This window comes from Hoplias malabaricus, chromosome 18 (assembly GCF_029633855.1).
Source record: "Hoplias malabaricus isolate fHopMal1 chromosome 18, fHopMal1.hap1, whole genome shotgun sequence".
In the NCBI taxonomy this organism is placed as follows: Eukaryota; Metazoa; Chordata; class Actinopteri; order Characiformes; family Erythrinidae; genus Hoplias; species Hoplias malabaricus.
Genome location: NC_089817.1, coordinates 2394458 through 2417751, shown reverse-complemented (window position 1 = coordinate 2417751; position 23294 = coordinate 2394458). Strand labels below are relative to the sequence as shown.

Here is a 23294-nt window from a genome sequence, read left to right as displayed (position 1 = left end):
TGTGAGACCTGGGATGAGGCACTGCCAGGTTGCTGAGCGCTAGGGACCTGCTGGCTAACAGTGACTTGACCTAGGGATCCTTGTGCCTGAGAAAGTGGTTGCAAAACCTGAGACCAGACACTGCCAGGTTGCTGAGGGCTAGGGACCTGCTGACTAACCGTAATTTGACTTGGGAACCCTTGGGGTTGTGACGTTTGTGGCACCTGGGTCCAGACACTGCCAGGTTGCTGAGGGCTAGGTACCAGCTGACCAGATGGCATTTGTTGATTCGAGGATCCTTGTGGTTTTGAACCTTGTGACACCCCTGACTGCTGTGAGACCTGGGATGAAACACTGCCAGGTTGCTGAGAGCTAGGGACCTGCTGGCTAACAGTGACTTGACCTAGGGATCCTTGTGGCTGAGAAAGTGGTTGCAAAACCTGAGACCAGACACTGCCAGGTTGCTGAGGGCTAGGTACCAGCTGACCAGATGGCATTTGTTGACTCGAGGATCCTTGTGGTTTTGAACCTTGTGACACCCCTGACTGCTGTGAGACCTGGGATGAAACACTGCCAGGTTGCTGAGAGCTAGGGACCTGCTGGCTAACCATAATTTGACTTGGGAACCCTTGGGGTTGTGAAGTTAGTGGCACCTGGGTCCAGACACTGCCAGGTTGCTGAGCACTAGGGACCTGCTGGCTAACAGTGACTTGACCTAGGGATTCTTGTGCCTGAGAAAGTGGTTGCAAAACCTGAGACCAGACACTGCCAGGTTGCTGAGGGCTAGGGACCTGCTGACTAACCGTAATTTGACTTGGGAACCCTTGGGGTTGTGAAGTTAGTGGCACCTGGGTCCAGACACTGCCAGGTTGCTGAGCACTAGGGACCTGCTGGCTAACAGTGACTTGACCTAGGGATCCTTGTGGCTGAGATAGTGGTTGCAAAACCTGAGACCAGACACTGCCAGGTTGCTGAGAGGTAGGTACCTGCTGGCTAACAGTGACTTGACCTAGGGATCCTTGTGGCTGAGATAGTGGTTGAAAACCTGAGACCAGACACTGCCAGGTTGCTGAGCGCTAGGTACCAGCTGACATTTGTTCACTCGAGGACCCTTGTGGTTTTGACCCTTGTGATACCCCTGACAGCTGTGAGACCTGGGATTAAACACTGCCAGGTTGCTGAGAGCTAGGGACCTGCTGGCTAACCATAATTTGACTTGGGAACCCTTGGGGTTGTGAAGTTTGTGGCACCTGGGTCCAGACACTGCCAGGTTGCTGAGAGCTAGGTAACTGCTGGCTAAAGGTGACTTGACCCAGGGATCCTTGTGGAAGCCCTGACTGCCGTGAGACCTGGGATGAGACACTGCCGGGTTGCTGAGAGCTAGGGACCTGCTGACCAGATGGTATTTGTTGACTCGGGGATCCTTGTGGTTGCAAAGCTTGTGGCACTCCCGACTGCTGTGAGAATGTAATCCAGGTAGCACCAGGTTGGTTGGAATTGGTTTGGACATTCGAGCTACCAAACTGGCTAGAGTAGGCCTGACCACTGGATACAGACTGAAGGACGCTAGAAGATATTTGCTGTAGTGCACCTTGCTGCTGAAGTTGGGTCCCAGTGCTACCAGAAAACTGAGCCTGAGATACAAGGCTATCACTCTGTTGCACAGGTAGACTAACACCAAAATACACACTTGCAGGAAAACCTACAGAAGGGGCCAGCTGACTGCTCGTTTGGACAAGCTGTGATGTGGAGTCCTGGCTAATCTGTGGGATCACACCTGATGTGAAGCTAGGTTGACCAAACACAATATTGGGTTCATCTGTGCTCGTCTTAGCTTCAAAGTAGTAAGACCCAGGCTTTTGTAACTGCTGTGTTACAGCATCCCATTGACTGAGCTGATCCTCTGGAAGTCCTTTACATCGCACTTAAAGAAAGAGAAAAATCACATTAAGACACGTTTAACAACCTAATCAAAAGTAGATTAAGATAACTGAGATTGTTCACTCTAACCTGGATGTCCACAGGCATTCCTCAAGAGACATAAAGCAATGAGGAGCATCCATAGCCTATGAGACAACATGTCATCAGCAACCCATTGTTCCAAAAAACATTGCCAAGCTAAGAACACAGCCATTATAAACAGTTACCTATTGCTTCTCCAAGCCATTTCTGAAGGAACTGGTGCTTAGAGACCAAAGGCTTGCTATACTTCTCACACCACCAAAAGCCCAGAATCAAATGGACATGCTTTAGCCTCTGAAAACCATTCCTTTTAAGCCCTTCAATTAAGTCACTAGATGCACAACACCTGCTCATGTCACATGCCTTTCTTTTAGTTTATGATGCAAGAAGGTCCACAGGTCAGCAATTTCACAGCTGAAGGAAGTACACAATCAATTCTCACATGACACTCTTTCAAGCGAAAATATTTCGAATGTGCCTATATTTCTAGTTAAAGGCAAAATTAGAAGAAATGTTAGTGTTGTACAACAGTTGGTTTCTTAATCTATGCTGCATTTCAGTTAACACACCACAAAGAAAACTATCTTTATTTGTTGACACCATAATTCAGTCTTGTTCACTTAAGTCAAATTTTTCGTCTTTATAAGACATGAGATTTTTACTTGAACTGGTTTGGAATTACAAATATTTGTCAATATTCGGGTAATTCTGGCCATATCCAGACTGGCAGCTTTTAAGATTAACAGAGTGGAGTTATGTTTATATTAATATTGTCTATTGATTAAAAAAACACATACTTACAACAATAAGTAAAAAATGCCAGTACTTCCCGGTGTCTGTGGGAGGGAGATGACTGTAGTGTGTTATATTCTTTATTAAAATATCACAGTGTAATGTCTCTGAACTCCACAGTGGGGGCGCTGTGTTTATGTCGCTGAATAAAACAGAATACATCACTAGACTCTGTACAAAGAGGGAATTACAGGAGGAAGTGGTCAAATTAACATGGGATTACACATTAATATTCACACACACACACACACACACACACACACATCAGGGTTAATCAGTACGAGGGAGTGATGGCCTGGTGACAACGTTATTACACTGGAGGACGGTGAGAGGATTATCCTTGTGCTAAAGGACAGATGACATCACTGAGGCATTAGTCCACATTCAGTAGAGGAACAGGAGAACTCCATCCCTCCAGAGAACACAGTTCCACTGCTCCACGGCCCAGCGCTGGAGGGTATTATACCCCTCCGTCCTACTCATGTGCAGTTACTCCAGAGCATCCTTTTCAGTTTTGTGTTATTCTGAGGTTATACACACTGTCAACACTGGGGGGAGCTACAGATGGCGTTCACTCAGAGGAGAGCAGCGTCCACGGATATTTGGACAGTCAATTAGTGATCAATAAAGTATGATAAGTGAATATTGATTAAGTCTAAACAGGAATGATTAGTTATTAAGGACCGAATTACACTTGGCTCCTTGTCTTTTGTTCTGCTGATGATGGTCGGGGGGCATTAGGGCGGGTTAATCAGTGATTAGAGAGCGCAGTAGAACATACACACACACACACACACACACTCACACTCATACACCTGGTCAACATGAGGACGGTACTCGCTCTGTTCCTGCTCCTAGCCGCGGTGCTAAACAGTACGTAAACCTGCTTTAAATACACTTTTATACTTTAATGTTTATTAATGTTTGTAATGCAGATATTTATGAAAATGTGTATTTATCATAATGTTTAATGGGTGTTTTTAAGGTGTGTGTGTGTGTGTGTGAAGCGACGAGGGCGTGTTTTTTTTTTTTATCAGAATTTAGTATATTGTTATTTTTCTGTGGTTTTATTCAATAAAAACATCTCGGGAGAGAATTATACTGAGAGAGTGAACCGTATTAAAACCAGACGTAACTCAGTGACTTATCTAGAACATCATCAAGGTTCTAGAGTGATGTTTCTCCTCCTTACATTTGTCCTACTCTAGATCTAAATGTGATTGGTTGATTCTTCTGTGTCTTCCTGAGGATGCTGTTGGTTAATGTTTAAGGCCTCAGTTCAGCTCCTGAAGTCCTAAACAATGTCTGTATTTCTTTTCTGTTAGAATTCTTCCTAAGTGTGCTGTGGTTAAATGGTTTAAAACGTGTGTGTGTGTGTGTGTGTGTGTGTGTGTGTGTTGGTTTAACCCTTTCCATGTCGCTCTCCTGGTGACTGTTACTTCATTATGTCAAATCAACTTGTCTCATCATAAATCTCCACAAAAAGCACTTTTCTCTCCAATATCTGCACATTCCTCCCATTCTCCAAAACCTACACAGTGCCTGGTGAAGTCCAGCTTTCGGTTCAGAGCTCTTCTCACATACAAAGCTCTTAATACCTTCCCCTCCTCATCTGTCTGACCTTCTCCTTATTTCCAAACCTGTTCACACTCTCGGGTCCTCAGCTGGTTTTCTCCCGGTCCAGCCTCCGTCGAGCGGGTGAGAAATCTCTGATTCATTTCTGATTAAATTCAGGAACATGCACACGCCAGGACCCCCCTATCATCTCATTTACTGATTTTATTTCCCTCCTGGCAGGGGATAGCCACTAGGGGGCCTCGGTTAGTAACTTTGGGATCTTGAAAAAACATTATAAATATCCATCCATCCATTATCTGTAACTCTTATCCAATTTAGGGTCGCGGGGGTCCAAAGCCTACCTGGAATCATTGGGCGCAAGGCGGGAATACACCCTGGAGGGGACGCCAGTCCTTCACAGGGCAACACACACACTCACACATTCACTCACACACTCACACCTACGGACACTTTCGAGTCGCCAATCCACCTGCAACGTGTGTTTTTGGACTGTGGGAGGAAACCGGAGCACCCAGAGGAAACCCACGCGGACACGGGGAGAACACACCAACTCCTCACAGACAGTCACCCGGAGCGGGAATCGAACCCACAACCTCCAGGCCCCTGGAGCTGTGTGACTGCGACACTACCTGCTGCGCCACATTATAAATATAATAAAATTAATTATTATTTTATTAATATAAACTCAGGAGTGTTTGTGTGCGTGTTCATGTTAATCTCAGTTCAGGTGTGTGTTCTTGTCGTGTGTGTAAAGGTGAGGCGCTCAGGAGTGTGTGTGTGTGTGTCCATGTTAATCTCAGTTCAAGTGTGTGTTCTTGTCCTGTATGTAAAGGTGAGGCGCTCAGGAGTGTGTGTGTGTGTGTGTGTGTTCATGTTAATCTCAGTTCAGGTGTGTGTTCTTGTCCTGTGTGTAAAGGTGAGGCGCTCAGGTGTCACACCTGTGTAGCGGTGAATCAGGAAGACTGTAACAGACAGGGCTCATCAGTGTGTCCGGCCAATGCTGACGCCTGCTCCACCATCACTGGACCCAGTGAGTACACACACACACACACACACACAAACAAAAGCATACTCTACAACATCCTCAAATCTCCGAGTGCCCGATGCAGTACTAATAACGTCCACACGATGGCAGTGTTACACAATCAGTCAACTACAATGTTCAGGGCCCTGGAAAAATAAGACCCTAGGAATTTAGAGCTCAAAAACATCACATTCGTGAAACACAGGACCCAAATATAACACCACGGAACCATGGAGCCCTTGAAACACTTGTGAAATGTAGTGCCATAGAAGAATATAGCATTAAAAATATAGCATCATTTACAGCTAGGGCCCTGGGAAGTAAGAACCTTTAAAACACAGGGCCTTAGCTCATAAAAGCAGATAGAGAGAGAGAGAGAGAGAGAGAGAGATAGAGAGAGAGAGAGAGAGAGAGAGAGAGAGAGAGAGAGAGAGAGAGAGAGACTCATTTCTCTGATCATGTCTCTGTGTTTATGCTCTGACCCTCTGGAGATGGTTGGTATGGTGTTATCTTAATTGTGATCGTTTTTATATCTGTGAAGTCCTTACAACAATTTCCTTACATTTATTACCTAAAGAGCACTACCTCCCTCATGTTTCACAGAAGAGAGACAAGAGCTGCTCCTGTGTAACGAGTTACTGAAATGAACGAATACATTTACATTTGCATAGAGTTTATAATGGAGTTATTAAATGTAGCGCTGGGGTCTAAACACATTGTTAATTGACTGTGAAAATATATGTAAAGGTGAAATCAAACACTGAAACAGTATTAATTTAATGAGTGAATGATAATAGTTTATTCTTTCAAGTGCTTTGTAGTCACTGAAAGAACCAGTTAATTCTCCACAGTGTGGGGGCAGACAGATTTAAAACAGGTTTAATAAAGAGTCTCTAAACCACTAGGTGTCAGTGTAAACAATAACAAGGTGATCACTCTCAGCTGCAGTTCCCACAGTCTCCAGATGGTGGCAGCATCTGTTTATTCTGATTTCTAGCTACAACAAGCAGTATCAAGTAATAAAGTAAAATGAGAAGAAATAAAATCACTGGAGAAAAAAAAACCCGACTGATTGCTCCTTTAATCTATTCACCACATTGAAAATGTCTTCACAAATGACTGGTGTGTTTCAGACTCGGTGATGAAGTCCTGCTCCTACAGGTCGTTCTGTGAGAAGTCCCACATGAGCGTGGGGGGGGTAAAGCTGGAGTGCTGCTTTAATGACGACTGTAACGGACCCCACCGCTCCCACAGCCACGGAGAACATAACAACTCCGCTCGGCCAATCAGCTGCAGCCTCACCCTGCTGCTGGGGACGCTGTTCTTTAAAGCGGCCGCACACTTCCTGTGACCTCAGGTCACACACATGTTAATAAACATTAGACCATTCAGTTATTAATATGAATGATATTAAAATATTTACTTGAATTATTCTGTATCTATTTATAAACAACTCTGTAAAGTACACGTAGTTATGAGAGTAAAAATGACTGAGAATGAGAATAAAGTATTGGAAATTAAGCATCAGCTAGAAGAGCTTTTACCATGTGAGGAGCTGTTAGAAGTCACTGTATGTTTTAAAGTTGCAGTGTGTTAGATTTAGTGGCCTCTAGTGGTGAGGCTGCAGACTGCATTTAACTGACTACCCCTCCCTCACTCCTCCCTCTCTTTCCAAGCTGCTACTTCAGTGTGAAAACACCAAAGGCACTGTCCAGAGCCAGGGTTTGGTTTGTCCGTTCTGGACAACAGTAGAGTGATGGCAGTGCCTCTGGAAGGGAGCCCACGACCCGCTCCTTGTGTATGTTTGAATGGTGCGTTCTGTGCTAACGCTATAACACAACAGATGGTAGTTACAGGTGATTATAAACTAATGATGAAATAGGGTTGTTTACATTACTGAGTCTCTGCTCATATAATCCCCCTAAATCTTATGTACTGTACCTTTAACTAAGGACTAAAGCAGTGATTGGTTTAGTGCTCTGTACACTCCATTGAGAAGTTGCTAAATAAAGCTGATACATTTCTGTTTGTTTGTTTATTTGTCTAAAGCTGTTTTCCCGTTTGAACTCCAGAAAATGTCCGGAGAATCTGATCTGGATAGTTTCTGGAGTGGCCTTTTGACACACTTTTGTCTGCGGATTTCAGCATCGAAATGTTCTGTGTTTCCAGCAGGGGGCTGTGTCTGTGCAGCATGTGCACAAGGAACAACATGAATTCAGTAGGATACTCCGGATTATTCCCGGCTCTGTTCACACAGGGGTCACTTGGACAATACTCGAACCGTGTACCGGGGGCTGTCAGGAGAAAACCGGGTTAATTCCGGTACATGGTCAGGGTGTTTGTGTTCACACATTCCTCCTCCGGGTAAAATCTGGATCTCAACATCCATTCAAATTACTGTGTGTATAAATATATTTATTGAGGATTTGATGGTATTCAGCCTTAATGTAATCATCAGTGAGATCAGCTGCTCCAGAGATGCACAAGAGCCAGGGTATGGAGACTTTAGGCTCATGTGCAGCTGCTCCAGAACACCCTGTTTCATTGCACATCCTTCTACAGAGCTGAGTTCACTCAGTACACAGTTGTGTTTATTATTTCTGAGTGGTCTTTTCATGGTTCTGATGCCGCAGATGCCTTGTGGATGTTGAAGGGCTGTTTCCTGTAAGTGTGCATGTGTTTAAGGGGTGTGTTTGGAGGAAGGGGGAGCAGCAGAGGGAGGGGAGTGGGGTAAAAAGGAGGAGGAACAGCACAGAAACTCACATTCATTACAAGTGCAGACTACAGACTACAACTGCTACAACTACAGCTTCATTCTCCATCTCCAGCTTCTCGCTCCGGCTCCAGATTTCTCCTCCAGATAACGCAGTAAGTCTGATGTGGAACTCTAGTGTCCGGGCTCTGAATGTTACTCTCCACTGGTTAAATCCTTGTTTGGCTTTGTGTGTTGTCACTTTTTTTAAATAAATGCACTTTATTAACTTTCTAAGCACTGAATAACCCCTTCTTTGAGCCGACAGAAGGCGTGTTGCTCAGAGGACGCTGGCTGGTGGTTCCAGACCAGGACCAGACAGAAATGAGACGTGAAACACTTATGAGCAGATTAAATGAATGATGTAGATACTAAATAATCAGGAAAGATGAAACCTGAAGGTGTAGTGCCAGAGTAAATGAGACTAGCTGCTGTCTCCTCTGAGTCTGGTTCTGTGGAGAACATCACTGTCTCAGTGTGTCTCATTATGTCTCAGTGTGGTTAAAACATCAGTTATAAACACACATCCTCTGTTTACAGTCAGTTATAGAGTTTAATGTATATTTTTGTATACGTGTGTGTGTGTGTGTGTGTGTGAATGTATTGATCTGAAACATACACAATGAACAATTCATTGCAGATATTAAATTATTTGTAGTAGATACTGAATAATTGACGAATAATTAATTTTTGGTACTGAATAATTAATTGTGGAGCCTCAGTGATTAATATAACATACCAAATCAAATCAAATCAAATCAAATTTATTTATATAGCGCTTTTCACAACTGATGTTGTCACAAAGCAGCTTCACAGAATTCCAGTAAGACAAGATTTGACATGAAATGTAAAGACAAATGTAAAACCCTCAAGTGAGCAAGCCAGGGGCCAGGGGCGACAAATAATTATTTGCAGGTACTGGATACTTCATATTAGATACTTAGTAAATTAATAGTAGAAATGTATGAAGTAGTTCAGATTACTCACCAGATACAGAGTAAATCTTAGAGAATATTAAGCCTGGTGTTTGATAGTGAATGATGTAGTTATGAAAGGGTTAATGTGGTGTTGTGCTGCATTGTTGTTGTGTAGTAGAGCATGCAGATCAGTGCCTCGCTTTGTGGTGTTGCCTCTAGGGCAGTTTGGAGAAGTCAGGCTTTGCTGTGGAGTGGTCAGTGAGCAGTTTGGAGAAGTCAGGCTTTGCTGTGGAGTGGTCAGTGAGCAGTTTGGTGAAATAAGCCTTTACTATGGAGCGGTCAGTCAGCAGTTTGGAGAAGTAAGGCTTTGCTGTGGAGTGGTCAGTGAGCAGTTTGGAGAAGTATGGCTTTGGTGTGAAGTGGTCAGTGAGCAATTTGGAGAAGTCAGGCTTTGCTGTGGAGCAGTCAGTGAACAGTTTGGAGAAGGAAGGCTTTGCTGTGGAGCGGTCAGTGAGCAGTTTAGAGAAGGAAGGCTTTGCTGTGGAGCGGTCAGTGAGTAGTTTGGAGAAGGAAGGTTTTGCTGTGAAGCGGTCAGTGAGCAGTTTGGAGAAGTACGTCTTTGGTGTGAAGTGGTCAGTGAGCAGTTCTGAGAAGGAAGACTTTGCTGTGGAGCAGACAGTGAGCAGTTCTGAGAAGTAAGGCTTTGCTGGTGAGTGGTCAGTGAACAGTTTGGAGAAGTAAGGCTTTGCTATGGAACGGTCAGTGAGTAGTTTGGAGAAGTAAGGCTTTGCTGTGGAGTGGTCAGTGAGCAGCTTGGGGAAGTACGGATTTGGTGTGAAGCGGTCAGTGAGCAGTTCTGAGAAGTAAGACTTTGCTGTGGAGCAGTCGGTGAGCAGTTTGGAGAAATAAGGCTTTCCTGTGGAGCGGTCAGGGAGCAGTTTAAAGAATTAACTTTTTTTCTGTGGAGCCATCAGTGAGCATTTTGGAGAAGTAAGGCTTTGCTGTGGAGTGGTCAGTGAGCAGTTTGCTGTCTCAGCATCTCTGCTGTGGAGAGAGGAAAAGTCCAGGCTAATTACAGTCTGTAAAACTCTCTCCTGACACTTTGATGATCTGCTCTAAAGAACGAGTTAATACCCCACTCATCTACTCCACAGCCTGAGGAGAGAAAGTGAGTGAGAGAGAGAGAGAGAGAGAGAGAGAGAGAGAGAGAGAGAGAGAGAGAAAGAGAGAGAGAAAGATTTTGTTACCCACCTCTCCCCTTGTTCTTCAGTGCTCAGGACCCCCACAGAGCAGGTGTGATGTGGTGGTGGATCATCCTCAGCGCTGCAGTGACACTGACGTGGTGGTGGTGTGTTAGTGTGTGTTGTGCTGGTGTAGAGTGGATCAGACACAGCAGTGCTGCTGGAGTTTTTAAACCCCTCAGTGTCACTGCTGGCCTGAGAACAGTCCACCGACCAAAAACATCCAGCCGACAGCATCCTGTGTCACTGATGAAGGACTAGAGGACGAGCGACACACACTGTGCAGCGACAGATGAGCTACTGTCTCTGACTTTACATCTACAAGGTGGACCAACGAGGGAGGAGTGTCTCACAGAGTGGACAGAGAGTGGACACAGGGTTTAAAAACTCCAGCAGCACTGCTGTGTCTGATCCACTCTACACCAGCACAACACACACTAACACACCACCACCACATCAGTGTCACTGCAGCGCTGAGAATGATCCACCACCACATCACACCTGCTCTGTGGGGGTCCTAAGCACCACATAGTGCCCATGTAGCCTATTTATGGGGTGTGTTATATTGTGTGTGTTCTTTTTGCAGGCTCCTGTTTTTTTGAGGTGTGTCTGTGTGTGTCACCATGGCGACGCAGACGCTGCTGGGAGTGCTGTTGGTAATGGGTGTGGTCTGGGCGGAGCCTGGTGGGATTCAGCTGCGATTGGCTGGAGAGAAGCGTAAACATTACGAGGGTCGAGTGGAGGTCTTTTACAACGGAGTGTGGGGAACGGTGTGTGACGATGACTTCGACATGTCCGCCGCGCTGGTGGTCTGCAGACAGCTGGGCTTCCTCGGGGCCGTGTCCTGGTTTCCATCCGCCAAATACGGAAAGGGAGAAGGTGGGCGGAGCTTCATCATCTCTGAACTTTATGTCGAATGAGGAGGGGCTTTCATGAGGTCCAGATTTATTACAGTTTTCTATTAATTAGGAAAATGCTGACAGAGAAAACAGTGATGAAAGTGTATTCCACCATTGTTATGCTAATAATTAGAATTAGCATCAGTGCTAAATGCAGCTCATCCATGTCAGGAGCATTAAGTTATTATAAATGTATAGGCCTCCCGGTGGAGCAGCAGGTGGCGTCTCTGTCACAGCTCCAGGGTCCTAGAGGTTGTGGGTTCGAGTTCCGCTCCGGGTGACTGTCTGTGAGGAGTGTGGTGTGTTCTCCCTGTGTCTGCGTGGGTTTCCTCCGGGTGACTCTGTGAGGAGTGTGGTGTGTTCTCTCTGTGTCTGCTTGGGTTTCTTCCGGGTGACTGTCTGCAGGACAATGATTTTGTCATATTTCTGATAGCAATTTTAGCATAATTAACAACTTACCTTAGCCTAGCATACCGGACCCAGACACTTTGTTTTTTTTACCCATTTACAGACACTGGGGCTTCGTAAACACATTAGTGCATTTCCAGCTCAAACCGACTGCAGAGCAGCACATGGAGAGGACACACACTCAGAGTTTTATACACAGGGCGTTTTAATTTAAATCGTGAATTACACTTTTAAAAGTAAGATTTTAAATTAAATTGGTGCAATAAAAGTAAAAATATGATTAAAATGATTCAGAATAAATAGAATAGAATAGAGGGCGGCACGGTGGCGCAGCAGGTAGTGTCGCAGTCACACAGCTCCAGGGGCCTGGAGGTTGTGGGTTCGATTCCCGCTCCGGGTTACTGTCTGTGAGGAGTGTGGTGTGTTCTCTCTGTGTCTGCGTGGGTTTCCTCCGGGTGCTCCGGTTTCCTCCCACAGTCCAAAAACACACGTTGGCAGGTGGATTGGCGACTCGAAAGTGTCCGTAGGTGTGAGTGTGTGAGTGAATGTGTGTGTGTCTGTGTTGCCCTGTGAAGGACTGGCGTCCCCTCCAGGGTGTATTCCCGCCTTGCACCCGATGATTCCAGGTAGGCTCTGGACCCATCGCGACCCTAAATTGGATAAGCGGTTACAGATAATGGATGGATGGCACGGCAGGAAGGCTTATGCACAAATAAACATTAAAAGAATGATTATCCTTGTGTCTGGAGTTTTCCTGGAGCCTGACTGAGGAAGAGCAGCTCCAAGCTGTCACTCAGTTCTCGGGAAACTCAGTGGTAGCACATTGTAAACCCTCCAAGGGTCGATTAAGTGTAGATTGTAATTAAAACTTATGAAAGGTGGAATATGATAAAACAATTTACAAAGAAATGATACATTTTAAGAAATAAACGTAAGCCGTGCAGGGCACAGAAGAGTGGAAAAGTCCTGAGTCTAGTTTTGAAGATTGCATCATTTGAGGGAAATCTAATGTTTCACAAATGTCACTTTCCAGTTGCTGGTTGTAAAATGACTGATTGCACCTTTAATGCATTTAGCTGTAAAATAGAGCCCCGCGTCAGTGAGGAGTCTCAGGAGGGTCTTCCCTGTTCTTATTAAGGCCTTGGCTGGAATTCCACAAACTGATTTGCAAGTTGCAGCGATTCCTCCCTGAAGCGTTTAACTCCGAGTGTTTTGTGGAGGTCCAGGTCGAGGCCAAGGTCGAAGTTTATTGATCATGAAAATATTTACCGCACATTCCTTCAGTCACAAAGCCGCGAGGCGTTTTTTTAAGCCGTGAATGACACTAACACACAACAGCACCGCCACATGAACAGCAGACCACCACTCATCAGCCAAAACATTAAAGCCACCTCCTTGTTTCTACACTCACTCTTCGTTTTAAATACAGGTGACTTTTGTAGTTCCCCCCTGTTCCTCAGCGCTCAGGACCCCCACAGAGCAGGTGTGATGTGGTGGTGGATGATTCTCAGCGCTGCAGTGACACTGACGTGGTGGTGGTGTGTTAGTGTGTGTTGTGCTGGTGTAGAGTGGATCAGACACAGCAGTGCTGCTGGAGTTTTTAAACCCCTCAGTGTCTGGACCGAGAACAGTCCACCGACCAAAAACATCCAGCCGACAGCGTCCTGTGTCACTGATGAAGGACTAGAGGACGAGCGACACACACTGTGCAGCGACAGATGAGCTACTGTCTCTGACTTTACATCTACAAGGTGGACCAACGAGGGAGGAGTGTCTCACAGAGTGGACAGAGAGTGGACACAGGGTTTAAAAACTCCAGCAGCACTGCTGTGTCTGATCCACTCTACACCAGCACAACACACACTAACACACCACCACCACGTCAGTGAACATGTGGACAGTGTCCTCTTTGCTGAGTTTGATGGATGATCTGCTGGGAGCTGAATGTCCTGAAATCCCCGGAGACCCTGGTCGTAATCTTTGAAGGATGAGTTATGACTCAAAGGCTCTCAGGGTCAAATGGAGAGTGGATTTATGAAGCAGCATATGTTTTGGAACAGGAACATCTTGTATCTGGCCCAGGACCTTAAACCTTCCTCATTCTGAAGATGATTTTAAAAATAATTTTAAGATTATTCACAAATTTGTAGAGATTTGTACACGTTTTAAATGATTTTATTGAGAGAAAAACTGTTGTACTCCACCGCAGACCTCTTCTCCACAGTGGAACATAGTTCTGTTTCTTAATGAAACGTCTGTGACCTGCTTTGGTCCAAACCCCACGAGCCCCACAGCAGTGTTCCTTTAAATGATAATGAGCCGCTCGCTGTTCACCCCGACCCCGAGCTCACAGCAGTGAGGAGCGAGGAGCAGAAGCTCTGGTTTTTAGCCGTTTTCACTCTGTTCTCTTTCTTCTCCGTTTTTACTCAGTGCTCTTATTTCTCCGCGCTCGTTGTGTCTGTTTTGCTGCGTTTAACCTTTTCTTTGGGCTCTCACATAAACACGGGTCCAGCGCTGTGATTGGACAGACTCAGACGAAGGGGCGGGGCCATTCTAAAGTCTCTGCACTTGACACCAGAAGCAGAGCAAGATCAGAACGCCTCGTTTTTTTGACTTAGGCAGCACACAGAGAACTGACTGAGGTCAGTCACAGTGTGTATGTTGGTGGGCCATGGTGCCATGATGTTTTTATTTTCCCCCGCAGGTCAAATCTGGTTGGACAATGTCCACTGCTCAGGGACAGAGAAGTCTCTCACCGACTGTGAGTCCAATGGTTTGGGAGTTTCTGACTGTAGACACTCGGAGGACGTGGGCGTGATCTGCAGTCAGAAACGGATCCCGGGTTTTCAGTACATCAGCACGTCCAGCAATGATGTGGAGGTAACACACACACACACACACACACACACACACACACACACACACACACACACAGAAGTTAGTTTCCTTGTATTGTGGGGACATTACATTGATTATTATTCATTCCTTGGACACTAACCATATATTTGACAGTGTTTTCAATAACATATCATTTACATATAACAGTCTTAAAGAGACAATACCAAAAAATATTTAGTTAAAAGGGATAAATAGTTGTGGCTGACAATATACCATCAACCAAACGTGAAGAGTGTGTGTGAGAGAGGAGAGAGTGGTCTGTCAGAGAAGTGTGATGAAGGCCAGCTGTTCCTCAGTGTGTGTGTGTGTGTGTGTGTGTATGTGTTTAACCCCATGTAACCTTTGCCAGACGGTGGTAGGTCACACAGACAGTGTCCAGTGTGTGTTGTGTCGCTGCTGATTCACCCAGTCTTCTTCTGCATAGACACTGTGCGGATTTCGGAGGACAGATCTGTCCACCAGCTTTAACCACACGATCATGAGGGAGAGGAATAGGGGCCCACAGATGAACCCCTGGAGTTTAAAAACAGCTATAAGAATGCACTGTGCACTACAGGATCCAGTTGAAAATGTTACTCTTAATTTTTAAGTGGAGTGACTCCTATGTGGGAGATCTCCTTCAGCTCCAGGTCTCTGAGGTCATCCAATCAGCTGCTGCTCACTGTGCCGGGTCTCGGCTGAAACTGTGGAAAAGACGCCCCCTGGACTTTAGGTCTCACTCCTCGGTTGATGGGGTTAAGTCAGGGATAAAAGCCTATTTTTCTCGACTATCTTTTGGTCCAGTAACTGATCGTTGTTGTATTCTTTGTTCGGTTTGTACATTAGATGATGTCCTTTTAAATGTAGTTTACTTGTACAGCACTTTGGCTTAAAATGTGCTTCGTAAATAAATACTTACTAAATACTCACAAAAGTGGAGAAGAACTCGGTTGAGTTGAGTGTTGAGTGTGAGGCCAGTGCTGTGTACAATTATGCAACAGTGAGGCGTGTGTTCTTTATAGCTTTCTCTCTCTCTCTCTCTCTCTCTCTCTCTCTCTCTCTCTCTCTAACGCTTTCTGCCCCACACCCCTCCCCGTGTTCCTGGAGCAGTTCTGGAAAGAACAGAGAACATGAGTCTAATGGGAGGAACTCCCTCCCGTTCGCAGCAGGACAAATAACTCTCATGCAACATCTGAAATCCCTAAACCACTCAATTACAACTGCAGACTCCGCCTTAAAAAGACCTGCAGTCCCCTGTGACTCTGCAGCAGCACCAGAGTGTGTCTCTGACATCGTCCATATGTTTATAATCACCGAGGATCTGACCCCCACTTTCTTTAAAGGAGCACTAGGCGAATTCTAACTAGAGCCAGAAAACTGTAGCACACTGAGAGCAGGACTAGGGCGTAGTGCTTTTAGACACAGTGTTAACACAGTTTAGACCAGTTTAAATGTTAATTACCCAGTTTATATGACTTTAACCCACTTAAACCAGTTAGACCCGTTTAAACATGCATCAACCATTTTAGACCAGTTTAAACCAATGTAAACAGGAATAAACCAGTTTAGACCAGTTTGAAACAGGCATAAACCTGCACCTGACCAGTGTAAACCAGTTAGACCCGTTTAAACATGCATCACCAGTTTAGACCCGTTTAAACCAATTTAAACAGGAATAAACCACCTTAGACCAGTTTATATAAGTGTAAACCAGTTTAATCCAATTTAAACAGGAATAAACCAGTTCAGACCAGTTTTTTCCCTGCAGCTGTACATTACCCAGTGTATCGAGTGTAAAATTAAAGACGTTAGTGTAAGACTGAACTACAACTCCCCACAGTCCCACATTTCTCTGATTCTGAGATATTGTGGTCCTCCATATGGCTCTGGTGATGAGTCAGGGCTTTGACAGTGTGTAGATCATCTTTCCCTCTGCCTCAGTAAAGACCCGGTGTTGGAGTGAGCTCATGTCTGTGAGAGCTCGGGACGGGGGGCTTCTGTGGAAACGGGAAGGTCACGTTTACAGAAATGTGCTGTAGTTTTATATGAAGTGTTTCTGAGTCACGGCTGGTTGAAGTGAGTGTAGGATACATGTGGAAAGTGCAGATTGTGGAGTGGTGTTGTGGTTCTGCAGTGGGCGTCATGCCCATATATGGAGTTCCAGGTCTAAACTGCATTTCTGTGTGATAGCAACAAAATGGAAATTGTTTTTCCAGAAGTGCAGAACCTCTACTGAACAGACATTTTTATTATCTGTTGAGTAAAAAGGCATATATTAGGATGAAGTCACATTAATGTGTTCATCTGGAGCCCACCAACCCACACACTGGGAAACAAGACCCCAGTCTGTGCTCTAAGTCAGTAAACATGGGATAAAACAAATCGTTCTGATCCTGCTCTGCTTCTGACGCCAAGTGCAGAGACTTTAGAATGGCCCCGCCCTCTCATCTGAGTCTGTCCAATCACAGCGCTGGACTCATGTTTATGTGAGAGCACAAAACAGCTCAGGCAGTGTGTGTCCCTCACAGCGTCCTGCACCTCCCTCTGCACCAGGACTGGGTTTAAACACCACCCCCTTCTCCACAGTGCAGTCAGACACCAGCCCTGTGTCCCCCACTGTCCACTGTCCCCCAACGTCTCCTGTCCTCCACTGTCCACTGACCCCCAACGTCTACTGTCCTCACTTTCTGTGAGGGGCTTTTAGAGGAGGACGTCTGCTTCCATTCACCTCCACTGTCCACTGTCCCCCACCGTCTACTGTCCTCACTTTCTGTGAGGGGATTTTAGAGGAGGACGTGTGCTCCCATTCACCTCCACTGTCCACTGTCTCTGACTCTGTAGGTTTCTCTGGGACACACCACTTCACAACAAACATCTGTCTGTTTAATGATCAGCGGAGACAGATTTTTCCTTCATTACTGAGATCCCTGTGGTATTTTAAAAATGTAGCATGGGAAACACCGAGAGAGAGAGAGAGAGAGAGAGAGAGAGAGAGAGAGAGAGAGAGAGAGAGAGAGAGAGAGAGAGAGAGAGAGAGAGAGAGAGAGAGAGAGAGAGAGAGAGAGAGCAGACAGACAGACAGACAGACAGAGAGACAGAGAGAGACAGAGAGAGACAGAGAGAGAGAGAGAGAGAGAGAGAGAGAGAGAGAGAGAGAGAGCGAACACACTGTCCTCTGCTGAATGGACAAATTTTAAAGCACTGATTCAAAGCAGGGACATGTTTATTGCTTATTTGTTGTTCACCCATGTGTGCCTTTACTCCGCTGAGATTAATGCTGCTGTCTTTCACACGGGGACACGTGGGTGGGAGGATGTTTTGGTGTTTCTGTGGCGTTGCCATGGAAACCAAGGTGCTCTAACACCCGTGATGTCCCCTTTTCCACCTTCTGACCGAGAGGACTAATGACTTTACCACAGTGCAATTCCTGCATTCGCCTCTCTGTGGCTTCCCTAATGCCCCCCTCTGCCCTCCCAGCTCCCACATGTGCCCCCCTCTCCCTCCCTGAGGAATGCGGTGGGGTGGGGGGGTAAAGTTGCTGAGTGGAGGAAGGAATGACGTTATTGTGGGGGAATCCCGTCTCGCCAATGAAGACAAGCCCCTGTTTTCTCTGGAAGCGGAAAGACAGAGGGGGTTTAAAGCCCCTGAGGGAGGATGGGGGGCATGTCTGAGGGAAAAGAGGAAAAGTCCTCTCCTCTCCATACACACACACACACACACACAGTATCCACACACTCCTTTCTGTATAATGTCTTTACCCGGCTGTCTGTGCAGAGAAAACTCCCAGCTCAGAGACAGAAGGAGGTTCAGAGACCCCTGTTTCACAGGTGGGCGATATGATGGTGATTTATCGTTATTGTGATATACAGCACGATTTTATGGGTGTATTGTTTAGATTCTGAGTCCTTAAAGACAGCACAATCACCCCCATGCTTCACTGCAGAAAAAACCCTCATATCAGAATATGAACATATCCTATTATTCCTGTGTGTGTGTGTGTGTGTGTGTGTGTGTGTTATTTGAGGTGATCGTTCAGTGCCTAGTGTCAGAGGTTAATAAAAACTTCACTGTGTTAAATGAAGTGTGCTGTAGATTTAGCAAATCCATACGATAAGGAGAAACATCTAGAAACACACTGTGTTCCTCACTTTTTTCTTTTACTTTTTTTTATCTGTCTACTTTTACTGTGTTTATGTTTTTGTGTTTCTGTTAATTATATATAACTGTATAAGTCTGGTTTCCTCCTACACTCCAAAAACACACGTTGGTAGGTGGATTGGAGACTCAAAAGTGTCCGTAGGTGTGAGTGTGTGAGTGAATGTGTGTGTGTGTGTGTGTGTGTGTTTTGCCCTGTGAAGGACTGGCGCCCCCTCCAGGGTGTGTTCCTGCCTTGTGCCCAGGCTCCGGACCCACCGCCGCCCTGAACTGGATAAGGGTTACAGACAATGAATGAATTAATGAATATTATATTATATTATAACATCCATCCCAAAGTACAACATCAGCCACATGACTGTTTGATTCCTCTGTCACTTCTTAATTATGCTGGAGTTTCACTTTAACACAGCCTTCAGTTCAGCTCCTGAAGTCCTAACCAGTGGGAGATGAGCTCTGCTGTAATCTACCTAGACACCACAGAGAAAATCACCCTGATTGGACATTTTAAACCTCCTGTGTCCAGTCAAATTAGACCCAATAATTGTCTTAATACAAACAGAAAATCACAGGGCAATAGCTGTAGAGTTTTTCCTGAGGTGCTGAGGGCACTTAAGGTTGGTTCTAAAGTGGAACCCAGTCTCAGACAGAACAGATTCTTCAGTGTCTCTCCAGTCTCCGTGTGTTTATAAGGAGCAGCTCGTCTCAGCTTTGTGTATTTTTATCATCAGAGGACAGTTGAGTGTGAGAAAGGCCAAGCTCTTCACTGCTGAACACACACACACACACACACACACACACACACACACACACACACACACACAGTGACTCAACAACAAACAAATACTTCCACAAATATTATTCTGTCTTACCCAGAGAAGAAAATAGTTCCATAAAATTGGCTCTGTTTGATTTGCATATTTCTGTAAGGTGTTATTTATATTTGCTTTTCCTATAACACCGATGTGCGTAATCTCGTTTAGGAAAGTTTTTCTGTGTGTGTGTGTGTGTGTGTGTGTTTGTGTGTGTGTGAGAGAGAGAGAGAGGTCAAGGGGAAGCTACAGAGACTTAGGACTGATTACTTTATGTGAGAAATACATGTTATGTTTATCTGAATCGCGACACTCTCTTTTTATCAGCTCTACAAGCGTTTTGTGGAGTCCACTCTATTTGTTTTATGGCTTTCGGGACCTGAGACCTGTTTACTTGTTATTCAGGACTTAAAGGACATTCCTGTTGACCTCGTCCTCCTCAGGTTTTAGTGCTGCTGTAGAGCTTCCACAGCTTCATTCCTACTCTCCCAGGAGAAACAACAGCGCCAGGACAGTTCCACTGCTGTAGCGCCAGGTGGCTTTATTTCCATTTACTCCTACATAGAGTTACAGCACTGAAATACTGACACACACCAGCTACAGCCGTTTACTCCTACATACAGTTACAGCACCGAAATACTGACACACACCAGCTACAGCCGTTTACTCCTACATACAGTTATAAAGGAATTTAGATATGCTCTATGTTCCTGTCTCTGTTGCTTTCTGCATCTTGCTCCATGAAGTGGGAACTGACTTTTAACCTTGCAAAATCTCTGGAGTAGCATGAACGGAGCAGAAGAGAGCATAGTTTGGATGCTGCCAGCTGCCAATTAGTCTCTTTAAACAGGCCAATGTGATGGGCTAACATTGGAGAGAAGATCCCTAGCAATATTTCACTGGTTTTACTTCTTAAAAACCTGTTGAGTTTACACATTATTAAACAGTTTAACACAGTTGTGTGTGTTGTGTTGGTTATAAACTGTCACAATGCCCTCACTGCAGTCCCTCGTCACACACAGCCTTATTTTATTCTGATTATGGATGATAAAAATAGAAAATGTTTCACCTATAGAAAACATGTTGGAGATAAAGGACAGGAAAGCGAGGTTACAATGTGGTCTACGTTAATAAAACAGCAGTGTACTCAGCCTGGGTTTGTTTACATACTCTCTGGTCTTTTGCTCATGCCCATTATGCCTTTTACACAGTGGACAGCTAGCTCCCCCTGGTGTTATCTACACACTGGCACCCCTAGTACAAAACCACCACTGCCTGCTTTTTAGTGAATGTACCCAGTCTCAGAGTTAGTGATAGGGTTAATATTCATTTTGGCTAAAGGTCTTCTCTCCGTGAGAGCCTTTCACCAGCTGTTTGTGTTGAGAAATAAAGGACTCTAAATTTAATTCTGAGTTAATTCAGCACATGTGAGATTCTGAAATACCGTGCTCTGCAAAATCTTCCTCTGAAACAACGACTTCTCCTCTGAGACCTTCCACTAAAGAGAGACTACACTTCCTGAAGTGATTTAGTTTATGAAAAAACCACAGTGTGCAAACAGATGTGTAGATTTATATTCATCTTCATTTCATGCCAACACAATATAATATTCTCTTCCCAGTTTCAGTTCATATTCGCAACATTTATGCACAAGGAATGTGCACTATTTCTTTAATCTAAAGATACAAGATAATAAATTGGCTGCAAGGTAACAAACTACATTAAAGAAGCTCCTCGCTGTGTTTCTCACTGAATGCACTGCTGTAGATTCTGACTCAAATTTGACATCACTATAAAATAATAACTAAAGGACTCTAGCTTGTGTTGTAATGTTATGGTTGCTACCACAGACCCATCCCCCAGACAGAGTGGAGCTTCTAAAGCTCAAACTCCGAAGGCAGGAACCTGTGACAAGAGAAAAAACTATGGAATTAGATTAAGGCCAAAAGGCATGGTATTTGTAAATTGTGATTAAAAGGCATACGTCAGGTTTTAATATAAATTTAATAAAGTGCAAACACAAAAAGTGAGTTATGTTTGTGTTTTGCCTTCATTTTGTACTTTTCATTAATTCAGATCAGCTTCTACAAGTTTTGTTGCACTGGTCTCAGAATCACAGTTGTACACTGAGCATTGAAATCTGTATCATTCTGATTTGAATCTGAATTAAAGTTTGTGAATGTGAAAGTAGAAATGCATAATTTAACTCTACAAACAATCTATGTGAAACATTCATTCACATTCTTACACGTGTTTGTGGCTCACTTTTTTACGCTCAGTGTGTTACTTGTGCTTCTCTCTGCATCTCACTGTTCCGCTCAGAGAAACGGCAGAAAAATGGCATCTGGAGGTTTTTAGACAATGGGGAGTCCACCAAATGTTGAAAAGCACCAACCGAGATGAGGATGTTGCTCTATTCCTGCTCCATAGGGGGGTAACACTGACTTATTTTTGCTGTTACAGTTACATTACTTAAGGTGGAACTGACTCTAAATTCAGGAGAGCGCTAACTGCATGAAAGTAAACACAGAGCGAATGTGCTACAAAACGAAACAGCTCGAGTTACACATGAGTTTCTGTGGGAATTCAAACAGTGAATTAACACTTACAGACAATTTACACTTCAGACATCAACACACCTTAACAGATTTGGAGCTGCTGAATGTAAACACACCAGAGAGAACAGTGTTTCCCCACAATCATAGACATTGCCATTAAATATTACAAGCTTATAATGCTGGTGATATATATCTGAATGAGTGAAAGTCACAGGAGGACAGAGGTATGTCAGAGTCGGGCATCCTGAATGTGTTTTCACAAGTGTTTGATGTGTTGAGACCTCGCCGTTCCAGAGGGGTTTTAGTTTGGGAACGATATGAAGGCTCTGTTTAGTTCTGGACTTTGTTTAGTTCTGGACTTTGTTTAGCTCTGGACGTCTGGAGAGGAGTTTGTTGAACGGAGCAGATGCCCTTCAGTAAACACACAGAGCCTCAGCGATTTCTAAATATAAAGACATATATAAATGATGTAGACAACTGATGACATCACTGTATCTATAGCAACGCCAGGCATCTCCATACTTCCTTTCTCTTTTGTTTACATTTTGGGTCTTGGTTCAAAATATAAACCCACAGTGAAAATGCCAATGTTTGCTGCACCATGCTACTTACTGCTAGCACCCCAATGGGATTTTGAATAGTATGTTAGCACTAAGCTAATGTTACCTATGCTTTACAGGGACTCAGTAAAAAAGCTGATATCACTGTATTCCATTTCTAACAAAACAGACTGAATCCTGCTATTCACCCTCCCTCACGTATCTAGTACTTTCAGAAGGTTCTAGAGTCAGATTTTTATTCACTCATTCACTTAAAGTGTAGCTTGGTTCTAATCTGCCTAGTTACGGCTGAGAACTCATCTCTGATTGCATAATTTTCCATTTGCCATTTCAATGGCTTAACCTTTTAATTTCCAAATGTTATTAATGAAGTAAGAGTATAGACCACAGTGTTTATTAATAAATATAACAGTGTTTCTGTTAAAGAACAATAGATTAGAAATGATGTATGTATTATTCAGTTCTCAGAATTCCCTCCAAGAGGCTCTGCTGTGGCCAGTGACTGAAAGCCTTTGTTTTAAGATGAGAACCATGTTTTTGTTTTATGTTAAAACAGCACAAAGACACCGGAGGCTAAAGTTCACATTCTTCTAGTTCACTCCAGCTACGAGGACAACAGGAACAGGTTTGAACAAAGAGAGAGGTTTGATCAGAGAGAGAGAGAGAGAGAGAGAGAGAGAGAGAGAGAGAGTCCTTTCTGTGTGTAGATTAATTAGTGCTCTCCTCCAAGCATTTAGTATTTTTCTGTGTGTTTTTATGGCATATTGCCATTTAGCATTG

General features: G+C 44.5%; 1 protein-coding gene across 1 annotated transcript in view; it reads left to right on the top strand.

Annotated features, from left to right (window-relative positions):
- The first annotated feature begins 8116 nt into the window (after positions 1-8116).
- Positions 8117-23294, top strand: part of loxl2a (lysyl oxidase-like 2a) — a 34449-nt gene continuing 19271 nt past the window's right edge. The window contains exons 1-3 of the mRNA XM_066650856.1: positions 8117-8203; positions 10832-11124; positions 14257-14432. Of these exons, the coding sequence (XP_066506953.1) occupies positions 10869-11124; positions 14257-14432 (432 nt within the window). The 5' untranslated portion in view covers positions 8117-8203; positions 10832-10868. The remainder of the gene's footprint in view (positions 8204-10831; positions 11125-14256; positions 14433-23294) is intronic.